At 47.1% G+C, this 25670-nt stretch overlaps 5 protein-coding genes across 5 annotated transcripts; 2 read left to right on the plus strand and 3 right to left on the minus strand.

Moving 5' to 3' along the window:
- Window positions 1–473: 473 nt before the first annotated feature.
- sclB (uncharacterized protein) lies at window positions 474–2020 on the minus strand (the record flags this gene model as incomplete). Its single annotated transcript, XM_056932988.1, has 2 exons — window positions 474–1262; window positions 1370–2020. 2 exons carry the CDS (start codon window positions 2018–2020, stop codon window positions 474–476), a joined length of 1440 nt encoding a protein of 479 aa, XP_056790529.1.
- Window positions 2021–6092: 4072 nt separating this feature from the next.
- Window positions 6093–6479, plus strand: N7539_003387 (uncharacterized protein; the record flags this gene model as incomplete). The annotated part of the gene is made up of 1 exon (XM_056932989.1): window positions 6093–6479. The coding sequence occupies one exon, from the start codon at window positions 6093–6095 to the stop codon at window positions 6477–6479; it is 387 nt and encodes a 128-aa protein (XP_056790530.1).
- Window positions 6480–11419: 4940 nt separating this feature from the next.
- Window positions 11420–14260, minus strand: N7539_003388 (ATP-dependent RNA helicase DBP10; the record flags this gene model as incomplete). The annotated part of the gene is made up of 2 exons (XM_056932990.1): window positions 11420–12994; window positions 13043–14260. 2 exons carry the CDS (start codon window positions 14258–14260, stop codon window positions 11420–11422), a joined length of 2793 nt encoding a protein of 930 aa, XP_056790531.1.
- Window positions 14261–14678: 418 nt separating this feature from the next.
- N7539_003389 (uncharacterized protein) lies at window positions 14679–15655 on the plus strand (the record flags this gene model as incomplete). Its single annotated transcript, XM_056932991.1, has 3 exons — window positions 14679–14682; window positions 14741–14838; window positions 14906–15655. The coding sequence occupies 3 exons, from the start codon at window positions 14679–14681 to the stop codon at window positions 15653–15655; spliced, it is 852 nt and encodes a 283-aa protein (XP_056790532.1).
- An 811-nt stretch (window positions 15656–16466) lies between these two features.
- Window positions 16467–18471, minus strand: N7539_003390 (MATE family efflux transporter; the record flags this gene model as incomplete). The annotated part of the gene is made up of 2 exons (XM_056932992.1): window positions 16467–17273; window positions 17335–18471. The coding sequence occupies 2 exons, from the start codon at window positions 18469–18471 to the stop codon at window positions 16467–16469; spliced, it is 1944 nt and encodes a 647-aa protein (XP_056790533.1).
- Between the last annotated feature and the right edge of the window lie 7199 nt (window positions 18472–25670).

Below are 25670 nucleotides of genomic sequence, written 5' to 3' on the forward strand. Positions count from 1 at the left end.
GGAGATTAGCGGAGCAAAACAGGGTATCCATGATAAGATGCCGCATTGGCTGTGCAAAGAAACGCGGATTGAACCTTGTAAAAAGTACTGGCAGAAAAGATCATGTAGACAAGACGCAATGCTTTCAGCTCAGTCATTGACCATTTCATCAAGGGCCATCCGACGGCGCTTGGGTGGCCTCTGATCTTCTTCTTGACCTTCTTCTGCAGGTTTCTGTTCGTCGGTTGTCCAAGTTGCACTCGATCGAGCTGCTGGAGGATATGACCTGCTGAATCCAAGTGGAGAAGGAAGTTCGATCGAGCTTGTATGTCGAGGGATCGGATCCGATGAGCCAGTCATTGAAGTCGAGCGCCGATGAATTGAGGAATATGAAAATGGAGATAACACTGGTCTTTGAATCGGCGCAGGAGACCTGCGCTCCTGAGGGCTCTCGCCAGTCATGATCGAGCTCCAGCCTGCCGGGTAGGGATCACTCAATCGATGAGCATGATGTGAATATGCAGGTGACCCGGGGCTGGTAGTGGTTGGACGGATTGGTGGTAGTCGTACGGGTGATTCTTGGTAATGGTCTCGGATACTGGGGAGACCCCGATTGTGGCCCGCCTGCTGTGGTGGTGGAGGAGGAGGAGGAGGAGGAGGAGGGGGAGTGGTGGCTGTTGCGAATAATCGAGACGAGGCTCGGTCGAACCAGGCATATATTGCCCCTCCCGAAGTTGATACTTAGGCGGAGAGGCGGAAGATGCAAATACCGGACTAGAGTACATGGGAAACGTGTAGTCGGGTGCCGATACCGCGCTTCCTGGCTGAAGATGAGGGCGGAGTGCGTTGACCATAGAAGCTGGTATGGGAGTCGGACGTGTTGGGGTTGTCAAGGTAGACTGTCCAGATGAAGAAGACACTGGTCTTTGTTCCAAAGCGCTCACTGTCGAGCGGGGGGACTCTAACGGGCGAGTCAAAGGAAATACTGACGCAGACCAACGCTGCGACTGACTTTGCGGCCCTTCTGATGCTCGCATTGACGAGGTAAAAGCTGGTTGTACGCGTTGGCTCAGTCGTTGAAGATCTGGCATTGGTCTGATTTCTCGAGATAACGTCGCACGATGACCCAGGGTCCTTGCAGGAGTACTCGTTGTCGCTGGTTCGCGCTCTGTGGCTGCAGTCAAGCTCTCCATTTGGACGTTGGACATGGCGCGTAATGACGAATCCTCGGCTTTCAATGGTGGCCGTCCTCGCTTCTTATGTGTCACATCTATACATGTAGACTGATTCGACGCCCTCATTTTGCTTGTCAGTAAATCATGCCTGAATGTTGAAGATTTTCTCTTTTGGTGAGAGTAATCTAGATTAGTTTCATTTGATATCCACTTACAGCCTTGCCAGCCAGGACACATCGCCGACATGGACGAGCTGCATCACATCCCAGATGCTTTTTCTTGCAATTCACGCAGGCGGATGCTACATGTGCTTTGGCGCGTCTTGTGGGCTTTTGCACAAGAGGACTGCCTCCCGGCAGGCCGATGGGTGATCCGAGAGCACCAATCGAATACGGGGAGCCGATTGACAAGGGTTGAGACAAGGTGGCGCCAAACGTGGCTGACGGCGACCCTTCTTGCACCGGTCTTCCATAATGAGAAGCAGCGTCGGTGGGCCTAAAGGTCTGCCTCGAAGAAGACAGAGGATCAGGCAGTGATGAAGTCGAGGTTGAAGATGGAGTCGTAAAAGTCAAGATCGAGCTATCAAACGGCAGGGCCGTGCTCTCGAGGATGCCCGCTATGCTTGTCGATGACGTCCCTGGTAGTGACGATGCAGTAGAACCCTCGATCTCGACCCTCGTGTTCGGCTCTGGGGCCGGCGGCGAGCCAGACATAAGTTGTCGCGGGAAAGAAGCCCGAGGAGGGTAGCCACGAGCATTGAGAGACCAGGACTGATCCACCGATAGCCGCTCGGGGCCCGAATGATACCTTGAATGTCCAAAATGGGTGGGAGCAACGCTAGTCGGATGAAGCACGAGTGGTTGCATCGGAGCATCAGGCGGGCGAGGGTACGGTCTCACAAGCAGGCCCACACAAGATACTATCACGTCCGAGTGATGGAGGAGTTCACCCACGGTGTCTGTGTGGTGGCGGTAGGTAGGTAGGTAGGTAGGTAGATGGTGTCTTTCTGTTTCCTTTCTTATTCTTTTTTTTCTGGTTCTCCCAATCTTCTCTCACGAGCAAATTCACCGGAACGAGAGAGGGAAAGGGCTCCCCTTAAACTATTGAGGACCACTGGCTCTGTGTCGAATCATCCGAGGCAGCATGTCTAGCACAGGGGAGAGATCCCCTTGAAGAAGGGTCCTAGATTCAATTGCGGAGAGGAGCGATTCCTGGGTGCCTGTAGACAGGAGATGAAGACCAGGGATTTAGACCAGCCTTCGAACGTCCGCAAAGGGGATTGTGAAGAAGGGATTCCAGGGCAATATGATCAGAGACAGTGTTGAACGGAGCACGAGAATGATGATGAGAATGAGGAAGAGGGAAGATGCCCATCTCCGACGTGATGACGATGGGGATGTATGGCGGGCGTGACCGACGGCGTGACCCCGGTTTCTCACGTTTTAGGAAATCTGATTGAAGCACACCGTCTCAGACCAGCCGCATCCTCTCTTTCTCTTTCTTTTTCTCTGTCTCTCTCTCTCTCTCTCTCTCTCTCTCTCTCTCTCTCTCTCTCTCCGTTGACCGTGTAGAAGCGTGGACGGCGGTGGAGGTACTACTGGGAGATTTATGGGCCGACAAACCTGAACAAAAAGGAGGATGGGGGGGAGGGAGAGAGTTTGCAATGAGATGCAAATATGGCTCTCGCCCTTTCACGAGGAGAACCGTCCGGAGTCGATTTCTACCTGGACGATCTCGAGGATCCGATTGTCGCTCTTTTTTTTTTTGTTTGTTGTTGGTCTTTCCTCCCTCGAGTTGGTTTGCTTTCACTGTGTCCAATTGCACTGGGGATTCTTCCCGCTGATTATTGGCAGGAGAGACAATAATCCTGCCAATGCGACGATTATTGGGAGATTTTCTTTCCTTTTTTTTTCCTTCTTTCTTTTCTTTTTTGTTCCAATTCTGATTTGGGGTTCAACAGGCGTCGATATCCGCGGGAGCTCCACGAAGGCCTCTCACAGCCAGGGCCGCCTGAGTGACGAATTGATCGACCTCAATTTAGGGTGCAGCAGCGATGCGCCATTGGAGGAGTCCAAACAAATAAACTGCATGGATCAGCGGGACTTTTGGGATGGACTTTCTTTTTCTTTTGCTATTTCTTTTTCTCTTTTTCTTTCCGTTTCCACCAAAGGTTCTGCTCCACCGATCCTGACAGCCGATTTCCTTCATAGCCGCGCATGCGGAGGGATCCTCGAAACTGGATTGCAGGTTTGGCGATCATTGTGAGGGAGAGCAGTTAGCATCTCCCACTGCCTGCAGAGGATGTATGCGTCCAAGCCATCCTGGAATTTTTGTCTTTTTTTTTTTTGGGGGAGGGAGGGGGTTTTCCACTTTCCTAGATTTCTCTCACTTGTCCGATGGGGAAAATCAAAAGTAAAATAAAATCAAAACAAAGGAATATTCACCTTCAAACTGCCGGTATGTTTTTGTTTTCTTACATGGTCGATTTTCATCATCCACCTTTCTCTCCTTCGGGTTCCTCTCGGAGTGTTTGATCGGTATGCTACGCAGGTGTGTTGGAAGTAACTACTGCCTCGTATTGGTCCCTGGCATCCTCTCCGATAGAATCGGCAATCATGCTTCCAACGGTCGACGGTCTCCTTGCCGAACGAAAAAGAGCGGGGATATCCTCGCTTTCCTTCTGTCAGGGTTCTGACCCTTTTCTCGTGTCCCTGAATTCCCTCTGTCCTTATTGTTCCGCCCCTCCTTTTCCCCGGTGATTCTGCTCGATGATCTCCCGTCTTCGTCATGAACCCAGCCTGGACCAATCCAAGGGATGTCGAACGTGGAAGCTACCCTAGGGAGTGCACGACCCCAGGTAAGGTGTCATGAGTGGAGCAAAAGGCAGGCAATGGAGTAGAGCTGAGAGTGGCTAACAAGTCTAGACGAGAGAGAGAGAGAGAGAGAGAGAGAGAAAAACAGAGAGAAACAGAGAGAGAAACAGAGAGAGAAAAAGAGAGAGAAACAGAGAGAGAAACAGAGAGAGAAACAGAGAGGGGGCAATATCTCTCCGATTCTACCACAACGGTCGCCATTATAAGTAGACGTTCTTCCAAAAATCTTTCAAGGAGAATAGAAATCAAAACTTCCAAAAAGAAAAAAAGAATGAGGAACCGTTAAAGTTTCGATGGTTCATTCGAGAGGACCGAAGAAACAAACAAAACAAAAGACAATTCACCCACTGCAGTTCAAACCGATAAGCACGAGCTTCGAAAAGACGGTGGACACACTGGAAAGGGGAACGCGATGGGAGCGATTGACTGGAAGACAGGAGAAAAGGGGGAAAAATGGCCAGAGTCAGAACTATCGACATCGTCACCCAGCCGCCCAGGGAGACAGCATCCAGAGAGGAGGCCGAGGAGGGTTGTAGTAGTCGACTAGTTGTTGTTGTCCGTCCCTTTTGTTGTGTCCAAAAGGGGGAAGAGTGAAGAGTTGATCCGGACACTCGGAGCTTCGGAGGTGAGAAGGCCCAGGGCTCGAGCTATTCTTGACAAGTTGACACTACCGGGACTACTAGTATGACTATGGGTCCATCCTCCATAGACTCCATAGTCCATAGACTCTATAGTATAGAGCATAGACTATGACTATGGAGTATGGACTAACACTTATCCCGCGATGAACAGAATTACAGTTTCTTCGTGCTCGAAGTGCACTGTCCGTGTGTGCCAGACTGCCAGTGGGCCGCAGATTCGGAGTAACAAATGAAATGAACGAGTCTCCGACACGCAGGCGATTGGCAGTGACGATCCATGCAGACGACGCTAGTGACCAGGATCGACTTGAATCGACTTGCTGGTCAATCGCGGTGAGGTCGTTAGATACGGCTGGTCGGTGGGAAAAGTGCATGCATCACTTCTGTGCTTCATGTAGTTCTAGTATGGTAATAAGTCATAAGTAACGGCAGAAAGGTGAGGTGACTCGCCGCTCTGGTTCCTCCTTCCTCTTGATCTCTCCCTTTTTTCATGAGGTGATACATGGTAATCCCCTCTATCTTCCAGACCCTTTTCCTTCCCGTGTCGATGGATCTGGAGGAAAAGATCCCCGAGATAGGGCCTTCAGGACCATTGACACGCTCTACCACTGCCCCCCCCTAAATCACTAGTCCCCGCGATGGGAGAGGGGACAAGTTCACCACGAATGGAAAATCGCAATTTCGGAGGGTTGTGGGTGGAAACAGGGAACGGTTGATTCCTCCCATGAACCATCCCAAAAGAATTCTCCTGTTCGTGGTTGCCGCTGATAGAGTTCTGGATCCCAGCGCCCGCGCTCGGGGAATTCTTTTTGGGGTCAGAGTGGGGGGAGGGTCTCGACGATCAAGATCCAAAGAGAGAAGCCATGATTCCTGCGTGCAACTAACTCGTTTGATGAATGGGAGCAAAGTTTGACTTGCCCCAACATGACGGGGGAGGAAAAGCTGGGAAGAGAATCTCCCTACGATCAACTTGGCCCGAAAAAGACGACCTCAGGACAAACCTCCACGGTATGAGGACCAGTGGGAGGAACGAAGAAACCCGGTCCGTGGACCACCCCGACCAGGAAACGCCCGAATTAACATTATTGATTCAATAGCCTGATCGGCATCGTGCTGGTCGGGTCGGTGGGGTCAGGGAATTACTGGCGCAACTGGGTTCCGTGGCCACTGGCGTGCATGATTGTCCTTTTTCAACGACGAAGCTTGCTGGACTTGAACTGTAGTCGCACTGCCATCTAGTATCACTATCTACTATCTACACTTTGCACTTGGCACTCTGCACTGTCCCATTTTCTGGAGATTCATAACCCACTCGCGGATCAAAAGTGCACGAGCCGAAAAAGCAACATACTTGAAGGAACGAAATCCCATCTCCTCAAAAAGGGCAAGTGATCGCCATGAGAATGGGAATCTGACAGGCGGTCATGACGGAGGTTTTTGCCTCGAGATCGTCTCCTCAACTGGACGGACCAACCATCATCCAAAATTGGAGAAAAGAATGGAGAAGCGATGAGAATCAGGCTGGAATGCTCCGACCCGGAGAAAAATCGCCGGCGGAGGAATTGATGGATCAACAGTCAACACTTGAACACGGTATCTATGGCCCTCGACCAGGGTCCCGGAACGAACTATGGACGGATGGTCACTGTTGGGCGACGATCCTCGCAGCAAACAAATCGAATGCAGAGACGCCCGTGATGGGGACTTCTGGTGTGACTGTCATTCGGGACTCCCAGCTCCCGACTACTTCCCTCGGCGCAAGCGGCCGCACTGAGAACGATCAACCGGTTGAAATTCGGAGTGGCTATTGAAGTTTCAATAGTGGATTTCAAACAGGAAAGCTTTTTGGTCAAGCCACCGCATAATTCGCACAGGCGAAGTACTTATTCCTACTCAACCTTCAGTGGAAGACTGGACGTTAGGTATGCACAAGACTAACTTACCACCTTGAATACCTTAGGTAGAAGTAAAGTACCGCAATGGGGCCACAGCTATTTGGACCAAGCAGGCCGACCTCTTTAACGATTCTTACCAAACACTGTATAGGTTCAACCGAACTACATTCTGTCGGTTCACTACTGACTACAGTGCTACACTGACCTTAACTCTGGACCATGACCATTCCTGTTCATCGGACCTCCGCCCTGATCCCAGACGCAACTCTTGGTCGCGGCTTATGCCAGAGGATCCCGACCACCCTCTGCCATCCGCCGCGACGCAAGGCAAGGTCGGCGTCGCGGCTGGCTGGGCCGTCACGACGTCAGCTTTTTCACACGCCACTGCCAATAGTTGCGCTCGGTCACTTGGAGGTACAGTACAGTTACACATTTCACCTGAGAGGACAAGGCGTAGTTGCATGTACTGCACAGTCATAATGCAAACTCACAGATTGTTCATAGTCATACTACTCCTGCTCGGTGCTCAGTGCTCAGTGCCCAGAGCCCAGAGCCCACAGCCCAGCAACCTTTCCAGGATTGCATTTGTCGTACATACTACATACTACATACTACATACATCAGCACTCTGACTTGTCGAGAAGGGGTCGCATTAGCCAGAAGTTAGCGCATAGTTAGTATACCGGCGATCACTATGGACCTCATTCAACGTTGTAGTCATTTTGAAATTTCAGGGAGGCGACCGCGAACGATCGACATGTACTGTAGATCTCATCGGTGTACTGAAGTACAGCTGATCTATGGATGCCGCGCCGTCCATGTCAACCAAACGGCGTGTACCCCCAATCTCGATCTGCGCTTTGGCTTGGCTTTCTCATGTACGCCCAGGATTGCATTGCTCATCTTTCCAAATTTTGGGAGTATTCAGCAGGATATTCGTCATGACCAAAGAGCGCCCCGTGAGTGATGTACTAAGGGTTCAGTTGTCAGACCCTGGAGTAACATGGTAATCAATCGGAGATTCGTACCAAGCTGCGGCCAACATACTCAATAGAGTCAATACTGTAGGATCGGTCCGGGCGGAGATTGAGTGAAGTAATGAATCCCTTCTTCGGGCTTTTATTGGACCATGTCAATTGTATTTTTCTTTTTTCTGCTCGTGATGATTTGCTGCCCTCGCCCTGCAAAGGTTATACAGCATGCACGGTAGATCACCAGAGGGTCACCAACCCATGACCGCAACTCACATATTGTACAGACTACAGTGTACACGTCTACACGTACACGATAGCTCCGTCCCTGCTCTTGAGGTCCACCCTCGACGTTCCCGGAGCTTTTTTTCTTTTCCCCTTGGAGACGGACGGTTGCCTGTCATGGGTCGATCATCTTCTGATCAAGATGGGGATGTTCATGGACTGGCACGAGTGCTCCGAATGAGAACCCTTGCAGAACATATCCGTCACTAGGCGACGTGGTACAACCGAGGGAGGACGGTTGCAACAGGATCCGGTCGGAAGATTTGCTCAACTTCTTGCCGACTCTCTTTTAATGTTGGATCGAACGTCAAAAATGGAGGCGACAGGCAGCAAATCGACTCGAGCTGTCGGGCGTAAGGTTCTTTGGGTAAATGGTGATGGCACTGGTCGAATGATCGATGTTACAAGTGCAAAACCTCAATCCACTGCACAGTGCACTTAGGGTTCATACCTACCTACCACCCATTACCTACTACCTCGACATAGTTAGGTAGAGACGGCCAACCAGGGGATACCTTAGGTAGCGGTAGCGGGACTGCACAGTGCATGTCATCAACCTCACCGACCTGTTTTCAGTTGTCAGGTGACCAATTGCAACTACTTCACGAGCCGGTCACCATGCTCTTCCAACCTCACATGAGTTTGTCGTACGGAGCCCCGGCAAGGCTAGAGGTCGTAAGGGTCCTGGTAAGTAATGGAGTGGCGGTAAACACACGATACGTACCCCTAGCCTCTTCGTCCGCTCCAACTTCAGCTCAATCGGTTTTGGAAACCGTGGATCAAGTGCGTAAATGCCTCTATCCGTTCGAGGACCTAGACACGATCCCGGTCCAGCCCGAATCTGCTACTGATTCAAAGGACACCCCTTTTGAATCTTTTTCCATGAGTCGAGACACTTGCACATGACCACACGGATGCGGACGCTCATCGAAAGCCAGCCGATTCCTGACTAAAATGGCGAGTATTGTAGGTTCCCGCCAAGTACTGAGTTAGTTAGTAACTAAGTTAGTAACTACTATAAGTTAACTACATAGGCAGACTGGTAGAGTAGCCTGGGCTAGTAGTAGTACATACAACATTTGCCCGCCCAACTCCCCTTGCCGAGGTACGCATGTCCCCACCAGGGAAAACTGAACACAAAGTCGGGAGACCATTCGCACGCAGGATGGACAGGGTCCCACTGATCATGTCATATGTCAGATGATGAGAATTGGCTCGAACAGAGTGATATACACCAACTTGGCACTGGTAGTCAAATTGTTCTTGAACTGACGCTTGAGAAGAAGGGTCGGACACGACAGACGGGGCAATGTGCATACTGCAGACTGTGTATAGAGTTACTACTAACTGCATAATCTGTAGTATCTGTACATGGTACATGTGCCTCCTCTCAGAGTCGCTACTCGGTGTTGGTACCCACTACCCATTACTTGAAATCCGGGCACACTACTATAGTACTTCCAACCACTCGAGAGCTCGCCTGGCAATCACTCCCCCACGGCACTACTGCAGTGCACAATGTTGGGTGGAACCTGCAGTCGACAGAGCAGCAAGGGAGGCTTTCTCCTGTCACCCGGGTTCATGCACGATAGCGCTTGGGGACCACTTTTAAGTCAATAGCGCGAACCACTTTTACAAAGCTAGTTGGAACTTGGCAGTTGTGTCTCCACTTTGTCCGAAAAGGGCAACGTGCACCAGAGGCTGCAATAGTAGTAGTCCGAGTAACTACTAACTAGTTGTAGTTTGCAGTTCGCAGTATGCAGTTAGTGCACCTCGTCGGTACACTACTACTACTCGGTAGACGATCTGATCCTCCAAGTTACTCGGTACTGGAATGGTCCGTCCTGGTCTGTGCTGCCACCTTGTCAGGCCTTGTTTCCAATTCCACTATTGACACCCACCCAGAGCAATAGTCCTGAGATCAGACTTTTGTGGAGAAATTCTGGGCTGCGACACAGCTGGGATTCTATAGCCTTCAACGATATACTCATAAGTTTGTCACCCGTCCATCTATCTCATATCTATGCTTTGGGATAATCTGTGAGCACCAAGTACAATGACATGGTTTCTGCAAACCCGGGAGTTTTTTTTTTTCTTCTTTTTTCTCTTTTTGACTGTTTTGGAAAAAAAAGGGATCCATCCACAGATCTGCCTTTGTCTAGCTTGGGTACAGATGGTGAGGGTCCGACCCACATGAGAGTGCGGGCAATTGACAACTTGACGGCTTTAGTTGAGTATTTGTCAGACGATCCGGCAACGCGGATTGAACTTTTCCTTCGACCTCGACGCAGTACTACTAGTAGTCTAGTATTGACTTAGTAGGTACTAGGTACTAGGTACTAGGTACTAGGTACCGAGTCTACCGACTCTACCGGCACTGACAGTTACAGCAGTACCAAGTTTGGTCATTGTATGACCAAAGCTTAGAACTCGCAGGGCGTCTAGGGAGTAGGAACTAGTTGGAGACTAGGGACACATTTATCCCAACTACTGCCCGAACAACCACCTACATTTGCCCATAATCAGGTGATTGTCACGGTCAACCGCAGTATCAGACCAATATTGGCGTTGATCCCCATCGCTGTGTGGAACTGTGAACTGTGGAGTGTGGACTATGAAAAATCCTCATGGCTTGGACTTCGTGCGCGGAGACCATGATTCGAGAGGTTTGATCGTACCTCGTGGGCTCCAGAGTCACCCATTCATCCTTTCCTTGACATATTTCTCCTTTTCCTTCTCATTCGTTGCGTCCGCTTCTGGCCTGAAAAAGAAGGGGGGGAAACAGACTTAGGTGAGCTCTCTACTGGCCCAAGGCATCATGATCCAGGGCTCAAACCCATCAGCATGTATTCCTGCTTCCAGTTGGCTCTACCTCCTGCAACGGTTTTCCTTATCCTTTTTTTTGTAAACCCCCCCCCCAACACTCCAGTAGTCCAGTGTCCAAACACCATACTAACCTCCCTCATTGGTCGTCACCGGAGCTTTTCTGGAGAGCGGCAGATGAGAGAACGATAGGATTCAATCAGGACCCGTCGAGTTCGGAATTCAGGGTTCAAGTTGGAAATGGCGTGTGCAAGAACCACGCGTTGCCGCAAGAGAACCACGTCTCTGAGCCACGTCTACTCCCACGAGTTAGGCCGCGTTGAAATCTGACCAATTTGACATGCAGAATCAGGGGGAGAATTGGACTTTGCATAAACGAGGGAGAGGAGCGAATCTGGACATCCAGCTGGACAATATGCATCATCCGGGGTACAGTATACTATATACAGTTAGAGAGTGGATGAGTGTAGTACCTAGTACCACTACCTACTACCTACAATATACAGCACTCACCTCAACGTCCGGATCAAAGCTTGAGTGCTACAGTACATTCGGCAAAACGATGGAGAAACATAGTCAGTATCCATTATACGATGGAAACTGATCTATTCATCAACATAATGAATTTTGAATGAGCAAAGGAACAACACAGGTGGTATCATGCAGACGGGCAGTAGGCGAGTGGTATAAACATCATGGACAGAAGAAACGCACCCCGCCCTTGAAGCCCGGTGTATACACAAAACAAGGACCTCTTCTCGACAGCCAGCGCGTCCCCTAGCGCTTCCTGGAAGGTCGAGCGTTCTTCTCACGGCGCTTCTGCTTGAGGTTTCGCGCCTTACGGATATCCTCAGTGGAGCGAATCTCGCTCTTGCCACGAGTCGCTGCACCCCCAACCTGGCCCTGCTGGCGTTCTCGGGCATTCTCATTCTTCTTCTTCTGTTTGTCATAATCCGCACGCAATGGATCGGCACGCTTGGGAGCCTGCTGCCTTTGATGACGGAAGCGGCCTCCAGGACCGTGGACACCGGGCATGCCCGATCCCGTGGTGAGACCGGGAGTTTCCGCCTCGCCCACGCGAGGCAGATTGCTCATACGCTTGCCCTTCTTCCAGTCCTGGAATCGTCCGCTGCGGAAGCTGGCAGCAATCTTTGCACCACTCTCTCCGCGCACGAGACGGGTTCCCTTGGATCCGTCCTCGTCGTTTTGACGGGCGACGTACTTCTTGTGTCGCTTGTCCCATCGCATAACCGATCGGTTCTCGCCAAAGTTCTTCTGTCCATCATCACCGTTCAGGTCCATGGTAGCATTACGAGACTCGTGGGCAAAGTTGGAGTTTGTACCAGAGTGGACACCGTACGCTCGGTCTTCTGCACTGTTGTGATTCGCAGGCGTGTATCCCATGAAATAATCAGGGTTCTGGAAGGCATTGGCTGAGACGCCGCTCGTCTTGCTCGAAGCTTTGTCTTTCTGGTTGTAGGCCGAAAAAGTCACCTCCAGTTCGCCCTCGGAGGCCTCGGACATGTTATCTCCCGCCTCATCGGGGATATCCTCATCACTCTCACCCTCATCGCCCTTGTCAGCCCCTCTGACAGCAATGCCGAGCTCGGCCAGCTCAGATTGCTCTTTGTGCTGAGCCCGGATCTTCTTCTTGTCCACGGTAGCACGGAGGCGTTTGATTCCGTCCATTGCCTCTCCGCCTTCTTGCTTGCCGCCGCGTCGATTCTGCACCTCAAAGACGGTCTCTGCCGGACGGAAGCCACCAATACGCGCGAGCATCTTCTCACGCTCCGCTTCCATTCGACTTTCGTCGTCATTGAAAAGGGGGTGTAACGTGGACCAGTCATCCGTGGATGTGACTTTCTTTGCTCGCTTCGCACTCTCCAAGGATGCTGCGTTTCGGGTGCGCATATACAGTTTCTCACCACGGACAGACACTTGGCGCTGCGAAGCAATATCGACATTTTCGTTGAGCACCTTGCTAGCCCATTCGCAGCTCTGAGATAGCGGGTCACGCGGAAGGGATCCGACGACGACATCCTCCGCGTAATTGACTTCCGTGCCGTACTGACGACCCAGAACAAGTCGCCGGCCGAGGAATAGTTGTAGGTCAAGCAGATACGGAGCGTCGGCATCGCGCACCAGGCTGTAACTCCAACCAGTGCGGCCAGCACGTGCGGTACGACCAACACGATGGACGAAGATCTTGGGTTGAGACGGGAAATCGTAGTTGATGACGTTGGCGAGAATAGGGATATCGATACCACGAGCAGCCACATCCGTGACAACCAGAATGTTGGAGATGCCCTTTCGGAAATTTTCAACCTGTAGATTTGAGGAGAGAATTAGTATCTGTGGAAATCGTGCATATTATACCATGCTCAATGGGTGTTGTAATACCTGGATTTTTCGTGCCAACTGGTCAAGGCTACCATAGGCGTATGACGTCGCATACCCGGCCTCAATCAGCAAAGAGTAGAGATAATCGACGTGATGTTTAGTCGCCGCGAAAACGATGGTTGAATGCTCAGTGGGCGATTCCTTATAGATCGACTTGCCAGCGTGGGGGCGTTTTCTTTTTCGGTTCTTGGGGTCCTCTAATTCCGCCTTGAACCTTTGCGTGACTTCTGTCGGGCCCGTGGGCATTTTGATAACGTTTTGCAAAATGTGAAGTAGAGCGCCTTCTTTGTCAGAAGATTTGACGGAGAAAAAGGCGTTCTGGAGATCAGGAGATATCTTCGTCTCGGCGTCCAGACGAATGAGGCTTGGCTCTTGAAGACCCGCTCGAGCGAATTCCACAAGCGACTTGGGCAGTGTCGCGGAGAAGAGGAGGGTTTGTCGAGCAGACGGAAGGCCGTGGAGAATTTCGGTCAACTGAGCGGCGAATCCCATTTCGAAGAGACGATCAGCCTCGTCAAAGACGACGTAGCGAATGCTCGAGAGGTCCAGATCCATCTCCACCTTCAAGTGAAGGAATCGACCAGGAGTGGCGATGACAATATCGGGGTTTCCAGCCATCATGGCAAATTGATCTTCCAAACTATCACCTCCGACAAGCAGAACCGATCTCAAGTCCGTTCCACGGCCCATTTCCTTCACGACCTTCAGAGTCTGTAGAGCAAGTTCACGTGAAGGCGACATGATCAAAGCACGAGCACCAAAAGTAGGACTGTGGTTCTTCAACTTTTCGATCATTGGAATCACGAAAGCTGCGGTCTTTCCGGAACCGGTTCTGGCCATACCCACAACGTCTTTATCATCCATGATCACAGGTATCGTCTTTCGCTGAATCGGGGTGGGGACCGAGAAACCTTTGCGAGCAATTGCCTTGAGCAAGTTGGCGTTGAGACCCATGGCTTGAAAACCGCCTCCTTTCTTCACGGTACGGCCTTTGAGGTTCGAGCCTTTTCGGTTCGCTGAGGCTTGTTGTGTCGCAATGAAGGCAGCATCGCCATCATCGTCGGCGTTCAGAAAGTCAAGATCTTGGTTGTGGTCGATCTTTTGTTTGGAGGCCTTCTGGCCAATCTCCATGTCGGAGTCATCGTTGTCCTGGAACAAAGCACCAGTGATGTCGAATTCATTTTCCGACATCGCCGGTGATGACTGACGGCGAGGCATGGCGGGCAAAAGCGTGGGGAGCCTTGAATTCCAATCGACAGTAGCGTGCCGATTAATGATTGACAAAATGACAATCTTCAAAGGCGAATGTCGTAGGCGACGACCCTCGGTGGTCAGTGCGCGAGACTTATCGGAGTCAGTCGCAATCAAGAATTCAGTTTGCGAAAATGTTCTCGCTGCCCTATCCAAGAATGTTTCTTTAAGCAGATCCTTCGTTCAACACCGAAAACTTCCTCGTGCCCCAACCGCCCGAAAAAAAAAATTGGAGAAATAGTTCAAGGCGGTCAGTGGCGGCTGTTCAATGATCCACTGCAAACCTAGCAAACAGCTCCCCGCGACGCGTCTAAACACGCTCCCAATCGAGTAAAATGATTCCAACTCTGTACGAAAGCTCACTATAATTATCTTTTTCAAAAAAATGGGTCAGTGTCTTTCACACTCTCCACGATTGTATCAACTACAGGCACTCACATCATCCAGATGGCGGTTACAACAACTACAACTCCTACGGTGGAGGTGGTGGCGGCGGTGGTGGTGGCTTCATGCCTGGCGAGATGAACAGTCCCTCCGGCGGAAAGGTAAGAGGCCAAACTTTTGCTGCTCCCAATACTCGCAATGTAATGAATCAACTGACAGTCACTACAGGGCGGCGATCGCGACAACAAAACACTTCGTCCCGTGACAGTCAAACAAATCGTCGATGCTTCTCAACCTTTCCCTGAAGCCAACTACCAAATCGACGGTGCCGATGTAGCTAGCGTCCTCTTAATCGGCCAAGTACGCAATATCAGCACTCAAAGCACCAATGTCACATATAAGATTGATGACGGCACGGGGGAAATCGAGGTCAAGAAGTGGATTGATTCTGGGAGTGCAGACAGCATGGACACAGACGAAGGCAAAGGCCCTGGCAGCGGCAAGAATGCGATTCAGCTCAACGGATATGCTCGGATCTCCGGCGCCGTCAAGTCTTTCGGAAACAAGCGATATGTCGGCGCACACAATGTGCTTCCAGTGACGGATATCAACGAGCTGCACTGTCACATTCTCGAGGCCACTGTGGTCCACCTATTCTTCACACGGGGCCCTCCTGGCGGGGCCAATGCTGGCGCCAAGAACGCATCAGCAGCTGGAGGTGATGCTATGATGGGCGGTGCGGAGGACTACGGAGCGGGCCAGAACCGGGCGTTGATGTCCATGTCACCCTTAGCCAAGAGGGTCTATCAGGTGCTTAGGACCGAACCCCAGGACGACACTGGCTTGCACGTACAACAAATCGCCGCGAAGATGAACGTCCCCGCTACCGACGTTGCCCGTGCTGGCGAGGAGCTGCTTGGGGCCGGTGTGATCTTCTCCACGTCAGACGAACAGACTTGGGCCATCCTTGAGTATTAGGAAGACTCAGACGATGACCCTCTGTGATGAAGACTGGAAGGTCCTGTCGCGCTGTCTGGCCTCGGCAGTGTTTGGAGACAGAAATTCATTTTCTGTTACGAATCATTTTACATGAATTAAAAAATTTATATCAATTCGAATTTCGATTTGAAATCTCAATATGACATTCTCGATGATGAAATTATCGATAGACGGCACGGTGCGATAAGAGCCAGCGGATTGATCGTATCAGAGGGGCTAACGAATAGATAGCACATGGCACTTCAAGTGCACGGCGTAGATGAGGGATACGGTAGGTAATAGTTAAACGGACGACTTCCTCAAGAGGCCTTGTTCGGTTTCAGTCGTGGACCCAAGACTTTAGCGGATGCACTAACCTTCACTGTTGCCCATCTGCGTGATGTCGGCACTAATGTCGTAGTGCCCTTTTTTGCTTGATAGACTCGTCACTCTTCCCCGTGTCAATTGTATGCTATTTAATAGGGTAAAACTTTACTAGGTATGAATTGCTTTCATTTTGCAGGTGATCATTGGGAGACTTTCCAAAGAGCATAGACTAGTCACATTAAGATATTGAGCACGTTGCTAAACAGTGAGGGTATATATACCTAAGTGTATTTTCATGTCTATCTTCTGTGAGTTTTGTATGCAATGACGGGCATTCTTTAGCTTCGTTGGATGGAATACAAAATTACCACGTGATTGTGTTCACGATCGACACAAGTCATCGCGATCTGTGGTACATATTTTCATAGAAATGAGAAACATAGATATAAAGATACAAAAAGCTCATCTCCAATGGATGACATGTTCAAATAGCCTCGTTACGACGCTGAGCTTCTTCCACGGAGCGTTCCCAGCTGATTCGACTGATGAAGAACGCTTCGGTCGATGACACAAACAATAGTGCCACCGCCACTCCGGTCCAGAGACCTTGGATACCCCAGCCCAGGGCGAATGTCGTGCTCATGCTCACAGGCATGGCAATCAGATAGTAACAGAGCACCTGAATATAGCCACCAATCTCCTGACGCCCTAGGCCTCGGAGCACACCATTGCAGACAGCGGCAAGGGCATCAAAAAGTTGGAATGCAGCACAAACGGGAAGACCGATGGCGACAAGTTCGATCACCTCGGGATCAGAGCTGAAGAGTCTGGGAACGGATGTGCGGAGACTCGAAAGGAGAGCCATGTTGAAAAGACCAACGACGGTCGCCAGACAGAAGCTGACCTTAGCTGAAGTCTTCGAGGCACCCACTAACGAAGCACCGATCAAATTTGCCACACGAGTACTGCAGGCAATAGAGAGAGGGAATGGAATTTGCCAAACGATGCTGGATATCGTCGCGAGGATAGACTGAGCAGCTAGTTCCGAGGTACCCAGGTAACTCGAGGCCAGGGTCAATACTTCAAATGCAAGACACTCAGCCTCAACCATCATCAGACCAGGCAACGCAAGACGAATCATGGGACCCCAGTTGTCAAATGCACGTCTCGTGAAACCACACCAGCATTCAGCACCGACACGGAAGTAAATGTACGCGAATAGACAGATTGGAAGAAGATTTTCGGTAATGACAACGGCAATGGGCGCGCCGATGAATCCCCATTGGAGTTTCTGTGAATGGGATCAGCATGAGAAGTGAGCATATGGTTGGTGTGTCTTTTTCGAAACTTACCCAGACGAAGAACCAGTTCATAAAGGCGTTCAGTGGCGCACAGATGAGTAGGACGTAAAGCGAGGCGGAAAAGACACCCTGAGCTTGCAGATATCGCTTGCCACTTTCGAAGCACGCATATCCTGGCAATCCAAGCAGTGCCACTTTTAGATACAATCCAGCCATTTGGGCGACGCGCTTCTCCGGTACGATCTTGGCCAAGACGATTTCAGAGAAATACCAGATGATCGCGATCGGGACAGTCACGACGAGGAGGAAGTAGACCATGCGGAGCATCTGCAATCCCACCAGCTTCTTCTTTCCTGATCCATAAGCTTGAGCACAAAGGGTATCCAAACTGGTGGCGAGGCCAGAGTAGACTGCGTTGCCGGTAATGGTCACAGTCATCGACGCAAGACTGACAGCACCCAGCTCCTCCTTCCCGAGATGGCCGACCGTGAAGATACTCGCCACGGTCAGTGAATACTGTAGCATGAAGGTGACCATCAAAGGAGCGGAATAGCGAATGAGGACTTCCATCTCTCGTCGCCATGTCGTCGTGATCAGGCCGGCAGTCACGGCCTGTTCCCACTTGCGATCAATCTCCTCTGGGCCTAGTTCACTGGCTTCAGGAGCACCGAGCAGGGCAGTCGTCTCATCCTGCCCACCACTCACGGAATCATTGTGTTTTCCAGCTCCGACCAGGCCTGATGATGTCGAGAACACTTTACTCAATTTGTGTTGAAGCCCTCGGCCTGCTGCCTCTTCGCTCGAGATCACATTATTGTCACTGAGCAACTGTCGCTCCTCCTCGATCGCCAGCGAGCGCTCCGCATCCGACAATGGTTGATAGTCTGCGGGAGCGGGAATGATGGTGGCGTGGTTGACGTTGGTGAAGAAACCCGGACGACGATATGAACCCGCCAGCGAGTGTGGGTTTCCCCCCGCATACGAACTGGAAGGGCGTCTGTCGACCGGTCGCACCGTCGAGGCCTCGGATGCCTCGTCGGTGCTGAAGGTGGAATCTTCGTCGACATAGTGAGCAAGATCACGAGCAATCGAAGCCTCGGCGAGTGGCGAGCTTGCTTGGAAGGACCCTCTGAAAGGACTGTGGAAGTCTGCAGGTTCTGCGGGGCGTAGTATATTTCGTGGTGTCATAGCGACGGGGCGTCGAAGAGCGGGGATCCGGTTTCTTTTCTGTCCTTCTCTCAGAAAGGCGCCCGGCTGCAACGACGTCTGAGAAAGCTGGACGAGAAAGTGAAAGCAAAGAGAGGAAAAAGTCGCCGACAAGAAGGATGTGCGTCAAGCTCGTCAGAGGAACCGAAGGGCCTGGATCCTGCGCTGCGCGGGGAGGGTGCAGAATGAATGCAAGTCAATCGGAATCGGGGAGTTGGAGGCGCGCAGGCAAAGGGAAAAAATTTAAAGAGTGTGGAAAAAGTGGGGCTCGACCGATGATTCTCGATTCACAGATGTATCGAGGTTTACCGACTACCGACTGGAGGACTGTGTCAGTGTGTACCACGCAGTGGTCAACCAGAGATCCTATATATTGCAGAATGCGCCGACACCGGTAGATCTACATGTGCATCTCACCGATCTACAGTGGCACTAACTTACCATTCAGTACCTATTATTTGTAGCACTTTGATAGCACTGGCTCTGCGCGTCCGATTCGTCTCAGGTACCCTTGATAGATGACGGGAGTATCTTGGAAGAGATGGACACAGTTACTGAGGTGACAAGGTCAAGGGATGAACTTTGGCCAGTTTCTTCATGGGAGAAACCCGGTTTTGCGGCTGACTCCACTTGAAGGGAGAGTGATACGGCGTCTGGCTCAATCGTTGATCATTCCAGTTTTCCTGGAAGGTTGGTTCCCTTGGGGTTGAACCTGGGTCAGACCGGGCCGACTGGGTATTGACTACTATCATCATAATATGACACGTTCTATCGAAGCAGGAGATGCGCTCATCACGGGGAATCCTTACAAGGTACTCCTGGGTAGCCAGTGACCCGTACGGTCGTTCGAGGACTGACATAGAGAGGAGGAAATGTCCTGTAAGTCACCACTACTGCCCAGTAGCCCAGCTGCAGCGTGCATCTTTCGATGGGCCCAGAATACTTCGATGATCGTTGCCGATGGACCGAGCGGCCGATAGGCATTTGGGGTACACATGTGGACCTTCAGCACCAGGCAAGCTTCAAGGTTGGCCCACCGCAAGCCCCCCGGTACTTGCACGGTACTTTGCAATCTGCATGCACTCGGGGGCTGGATCGCTTCCCCGATCAAGTACTGTCATGCGCGCATCGGGTCGACGAGTTCCCTTTGCTCACCGATCCCGCTAGACAGGCGGGTGAATGGCGGTCGCAGCGCTAGTCGGATGCTTCTTCATAGGACTTTCTACTCCTAGTACCTACTACCTGGATCAGGACGTACAGGGTCCAGTGTCGATGTGGGGAGTGGTCAGGGGTCCAGTAGATAACGAACACTGCAAGTGTATCATCAAATGATCAAACAATCATTAATGTGTGTCGTTGTATCTCGCTCATCGGGCTTGACATTTTTCAGATTGTCATCACCGATGTATGTAGTGGGTGTACTTGCCAAGAGACGGAACTACTTATTTTCTTTGGTACTCCTTACCGCCCACTGACTTCCCGGCCGAGAATCCCAAAAACTCATTCAGGAGTTTTCTATCCTTGACCACTTGTATTTATATCATAATATTATATATAATTATGGTCCTATAGAAATATTAAGGATCAAGTTTAAGAAAAGATTCTATAGGGCTGGTGACTTAATTTCAGGGGATGGGTAAGTGCTAGACCGCCAACTCAGAAATTTCGCAGTGTTGAATCGGAAAGTAAAGGCGGAATAGTAGTTTATATTGTGAGTCGAACACTTTCGAAACGACCTCCGTAAGAAATATGTAAATCACTTGACCTTACCTTTTCGGTCCTAGCCAGGTGGACAACCTAAGGACACCCGTGGAACAGCCTATTGCTTGTCGCAAGTTGCCTTGTTGAATATCATCATGATGGTCCCTCGCACATAGCTGCAAGGCAGGGAGCTGAGAAAAGGGGTATATTGTTTGGATGATTCTGCCGACTCACCACCGAGGGACCCACAACCCACATTAGATAGCCTCACTTCCTCCTATCTTCTTTTTACCAATCAAGTTGCGTTTTTCACCTTTCTCTTCTCCTTCTTGTAGATCAACTACAAATAGGTTATAAGCCCTGTTTTAGCGTGCTAGTAAGGGTATTCGCATACCTTTGCCATCCTATAGCGCCGCTTTTCGAATACGAAAAACAGCCTTCGCAACCGCAAAATCGCTAAGACTCCGCGTCTTTCTGAATCAGCTAATCAACGGCTGTAACGGACCTAGCGTCCAATAGGACTCCGCGTCTATCTCCTTTTTACAGCTATTCAACGGCTGCAAAGGGCTCCGTACCTATAGGACTCCGCGTCTAACCTAAGGACTCCGCGTCTAACCCGAGGACTCCGCGTCTAATCACCTTACGAAGCCTAGGACTACGAGCCCACCGAAGGACTATAGATCCGTAACAGGACTTTAACGAATTACCTTTAACGGATATAATATAAAGAGCCACGATTATATTAAAGCGATCCTTAAGAGGGAGTCTAACTTTGCTATCTAGCGAAAAAGTCTTTAATACTTCCTCGAATATTAAGACCTAGAGCTATAGCTTATAATAACTAGAGAGGTCCTCCTACTAATAAGTAATTACCTCTAGATCCCTTCTGAGGAAGAAGTCCGCTTTAATATTACTACCGATAAAGGAACTATCCCTAATAAAATATCGTATAGCTAGATTAAAGCTTAGATACGTACGAATATCTACGAAAAGAATAAGACTTTCGCGGACTAGAAGAAGCTAAACGGTAGCTATCTTTACTTCTTACTTAAATCCTTAGATAAGTCTATTAAGACCTTCCTTAATCCGTTTGAAATAGCCTTATCCGTATATAATTATATCTGTGAAATATAGGGTCAGAAAAATCTATAGCTTTTTTAGTAAAAGTATAATAAATAGAATATCTTCTACTATCGTAAGGGGGATAACGTAGCTACCTTCGTTATAAAGTAGAAGAATCTCCTATAAGAAGTATAGAAGTTAACGCTATATCCTATTTATATTATATAGTAATAGGCTTAATTTATATTTACTATTAAGTAGTACCCTACTACTAAATCTTTAGTTACTCGGCTCTAGCCTAATATAGATAGTAAGCGCGTCTTAGAAGAGGTTATTATATAATTACTATTATTTAAATCATCTCGCTATTATTATTCGGCTATATCTATCTCTACTAAAAAGGGGGGTTATTTAAAGGATAAAAAGAAGGATGATTCGAAGTTAACCGAAAAGGATTTAAAGAGTTATAATAAGTAGTATACTATTTATATGAAGAAGGGTAATTATACTACTACCGAATACTTTAAGAATCTAAAGAGGAAGAATTATAAGAGTCTATCTAAGAAGGATAAATCTAATATATCTATATCTATAGCTACGGCTACTACTTCGGGCTAAAAGGACTAGAAAGCCGTTAAGATACCTACTATATCTACCGTCTTATTTAATAGAGACCGTTTCTTCCTAAATACTATATCTACTACCGTTATAAGCGTTTAAAACGATAAAAATTAATATATTTAGATAGTTAATTCTAGCGTAAGTAATTATATAACTCCTTTTAAGTCGTATTTCGTTTCCTTTAAAAGATACTATATTCGCGTTAGTCTTCTAGATAGCTCTAAAGTAGTTATAGAGAGATACAGAGATATCTACTTAAACCTATTAAATACTAAAACTTCTAAAGTTTCTACGGTAGTCCTTTAGAAGGTATAGTATATATTATCCTTTACTTATAACCTTATTTTAGCTACGAAGTTAGCTAATAATAATAGTATTACTTCTATATTTAGAACTATTAGATTACTTTATAGTTAAGATACTATCCTTATATACGCGGAACGCCGCCGAGGCTAATATTAGCTTACTACTTATAATAGTAGCGGTTAACTTAATAAGCTTTATATATCTATAGCGTATATACCTATAATATAGCTATCTTTCGCGCGTTCGAATATAAATATAGCTACGGACTCGAATACGGCTATAGCTTTAACCTCTAAGGACTCGAAGGCTAAGCCTATTCCTATAGATCTAGCTTATCGCCGCGCCTATTACGTAGGTAAATAAAAAGTATCTAAAATACTATCTGTTTCGGAAGGAATTAGCTTTATTAAGGGGACTAGAATTAAATATCCTTACGGTCCTTATATTTAAGGTAAGGGCTATACGCTTCCTTTTAATAAGGGAAATCTAATTATAACTCGACCTAGCGATCGCCTATATATTAATATTTAGGGTCCAATTTCCTACTCCGTAACTAGAGATTATCGATATTTCGTCACTATTACCGATAATATATCCCGGTTCTATTAGGTCTATTTACTACGGTCTAAGGACTAAATTATTAAGAAGGTTAAGGAAGTTATTTAGTATTTAAAATAGTAATTTGACTATAAAGTAAAATTAATTATAGGCGATAATATAGGCGAATACGCCGGTATCGCTAATTTCTGTAAGTTAGCTAGTATTACCTAGGATCCTATCCCCCTATATATAAAGTAGTATAACGGTCTAGCTAAAGTAAAAAATCGATAGCTTATTAAGCCCCTTATAGCTATTATAACCGAAAATTAGCTACCTAAATACCTTAGGGTAAGCTACTTCTTAGTATTAATTTTACTATAAATCGCCTTTAGTATTTAAAGATTAGTATAACTCTATACGAACGATTCTACGGAAAGAAACTAAATATATTAAATCTACGCGTACTTAGCTACTAGGTATAGTATTTCGTTCCTAAGGAATTACGCTAGTTAAAGCTCTCTCCTTATATATTAGAAGCTCGCCTAGTAGGCTATTTATAAGCTAGTAATTATCGGCTATATAATATATATTTAAGAAAGATTATTATATCGCGTAATATTATATTTAATAAAACACCTATTAAGGTACTTCTAAAACCTACTTACGACTTAGATACTTTATACTTTCCTATAGGGGATACCGAAAACGCGGCTAATTAACGTTACTATATTCTAACTGATTTTTTAGATAAGAATTTTCCGAGTTAATACGGTCCTTAACGCGTATCTCCTTATATAAATTTATATCTGTAGCTAGTAGTTCTAATACTATTTTTAAGTTAAAAGGACCTTCCTCCTTTAGAACGTATAAAGCTTCCTTAATTCCTAAGGCTAATATTAAGAAGCGAAGTTAAATGGGTCCTTAGTCGAGATAGTAATAGTGTTCTAATTATTCTAATCGTTCTAACCGTTCCGGCTATAGAGGCTACTCTAAATCTTCCTATAGATTTAAATACTATATAAGATAATTCATCTTCTAGTTAACCTATTAAGGATATTTAAATTAATATTTAATATATTCTAAATACTATTTAGGATATAGTATAAGAGAGTAGAGAAAGTTAAGGTCTAAAGGAATCTATTCCTCTACTTAGACGCTCTACTCGTATTAAGAAGCCTTCTAGAGCCGCTATTAAGTCTAAGCTCTATTTAAGTAGCTACGCTATTTTAGCCTAAGAGGCTTACGATAGTACAGATATACTATACTATTAAAATATTATTAAAGGATCTTATATAGACCTTCTACCTAGATAGAGGCTAAGTCTCCGAGTTTTTCTCTCGGTAATTTCGGAACTCGATAAGATAGTTTCGGAACTTAATAAGTTAGGTCCGGAACTCGATAAAATGGTTTCAGAACTAAACCGGATTATTTTTATTAATAGTACTTCTAAACTTTTCAACTCCGAGCTAAAGTCTTAGAAGGAAGCTATATCCTATCTAGAAAAGGATAAATAGGAAGCTATAATTAATAAGGAGCTTAAAAAGTAGGTAAAAAATAGTACTTAGTATTAGAGGCTACTAGGAAACGTAGCAGACCTAAAAGAGGGGAGAAAGGAATAGTAAGATTATATCTAGTAAGAGGTACCTATCTAAGCTACGAAGGTGGTATGCGTAGGCGCGCACCACGCTAGTGAGACGCGCTAAACTACCAAGCTATCTTAATACCCCCCTAGACCTCGATCTACTAATCTTACTCAAAACACGAAAAATATAAAAAGTGATTATATAAATATATTAATAACGCCTTAATATAGCTTTTTAAGCTTAAAAAGGTATTTAAACCCTTAGAATTCAGTACGCTATAGAGGCTATTAAAAAGCCGTTAAATAGCTATTAAATCAGAGCTTTTTTATACCTAAAAGGTATAGAAACCTCTCGAATTAGACTTATTATAGCGGCTTAGTAAAGCTATCTACGGCCTACTCTATAGTAGAGATTTTAACGAATTTATATACCTTCCTAGAGACTTAGTCTCTAATATAATAGTATTTAACGTTAATATACTTTGTTCGTTAGTATAAATTATAGCTTTTAGTAAGATAAATAGCGTCTTAGTTATCCTTATAGATTATAGTAGGAAGTTATAAAAGGGACTCTATATTAAGTTCCTTAAGGAAAAGCTATAGCTATAATACCTCTTATATAGCTAAAGATATAGCTATATACTTACTTTCTGTAGAGGAAAGAGTAACGTATATTTACTTTTTATAAGCCTAAGTAATTATACTATTCGTAAGCTTAAAAAGGAAGCCGGAGGTTAATATACTACTATCCGTATATTTACCGGCCTAATCTATATTAATAAATCTAAAGAGGGGGTCTAGTAAGTAGAAATACGCGATAGTAAGCGTTTCAGACCTCTTAAGATATCGAAAGATACGCTTTAATACCGTTATATACTTTACGGAGGGGTTATATATATATCTTATAAGCTTTATAACTACGAATATAATATCTAGTTATATATTAACTATTAGCTAAATAAGTAAGCCTACTATCTTATAGTAAGCTTTAACTTCCGCTAAAGTAGTAGTATCCTTACGCGGTTATAGGATCTCCTTATTATAAAATAGCGTAGGGACTATATATATATCTTATAGGTTAAATTTCGCGAGGACTTTACGAATATAGGCGAGCTAAGAAAGTATAACTTTACTATCTATAGATTAAATAATATTAATCGTAAGGAATCGCGTAATAGTACTATTATTAGTAATATCGAAGGATTTACGAATATAGTCCTTAAGCTATATAAGAGATATATCCGAAGGCGTGATAATTAGTATATTATTAATATATATAAGAAGGTAAAGCTTACGCTTTATATATATAAAGACCGAATAATTAGCTTATAAATAACTAAACCTAAGAGCTATAAGAGTCCTATAAATA

The sequence above is a fragment of the Penicillium diatomitis genome (assembly GCF_028827545.1).
Source record: "Penicillium diatomitis strain IBT 30728 chromosome Unknown utg000004l_segment0_segment0, whole genome shotgun sequence".
NCBI classification, from domain to species: domain Eukaryota; kingdom Fungi; phylum Ascomycota; class Eurotiomycetes; order Eurotiales; family Aspergillaceae; genus Penicillium; species Penicillium diatomitis.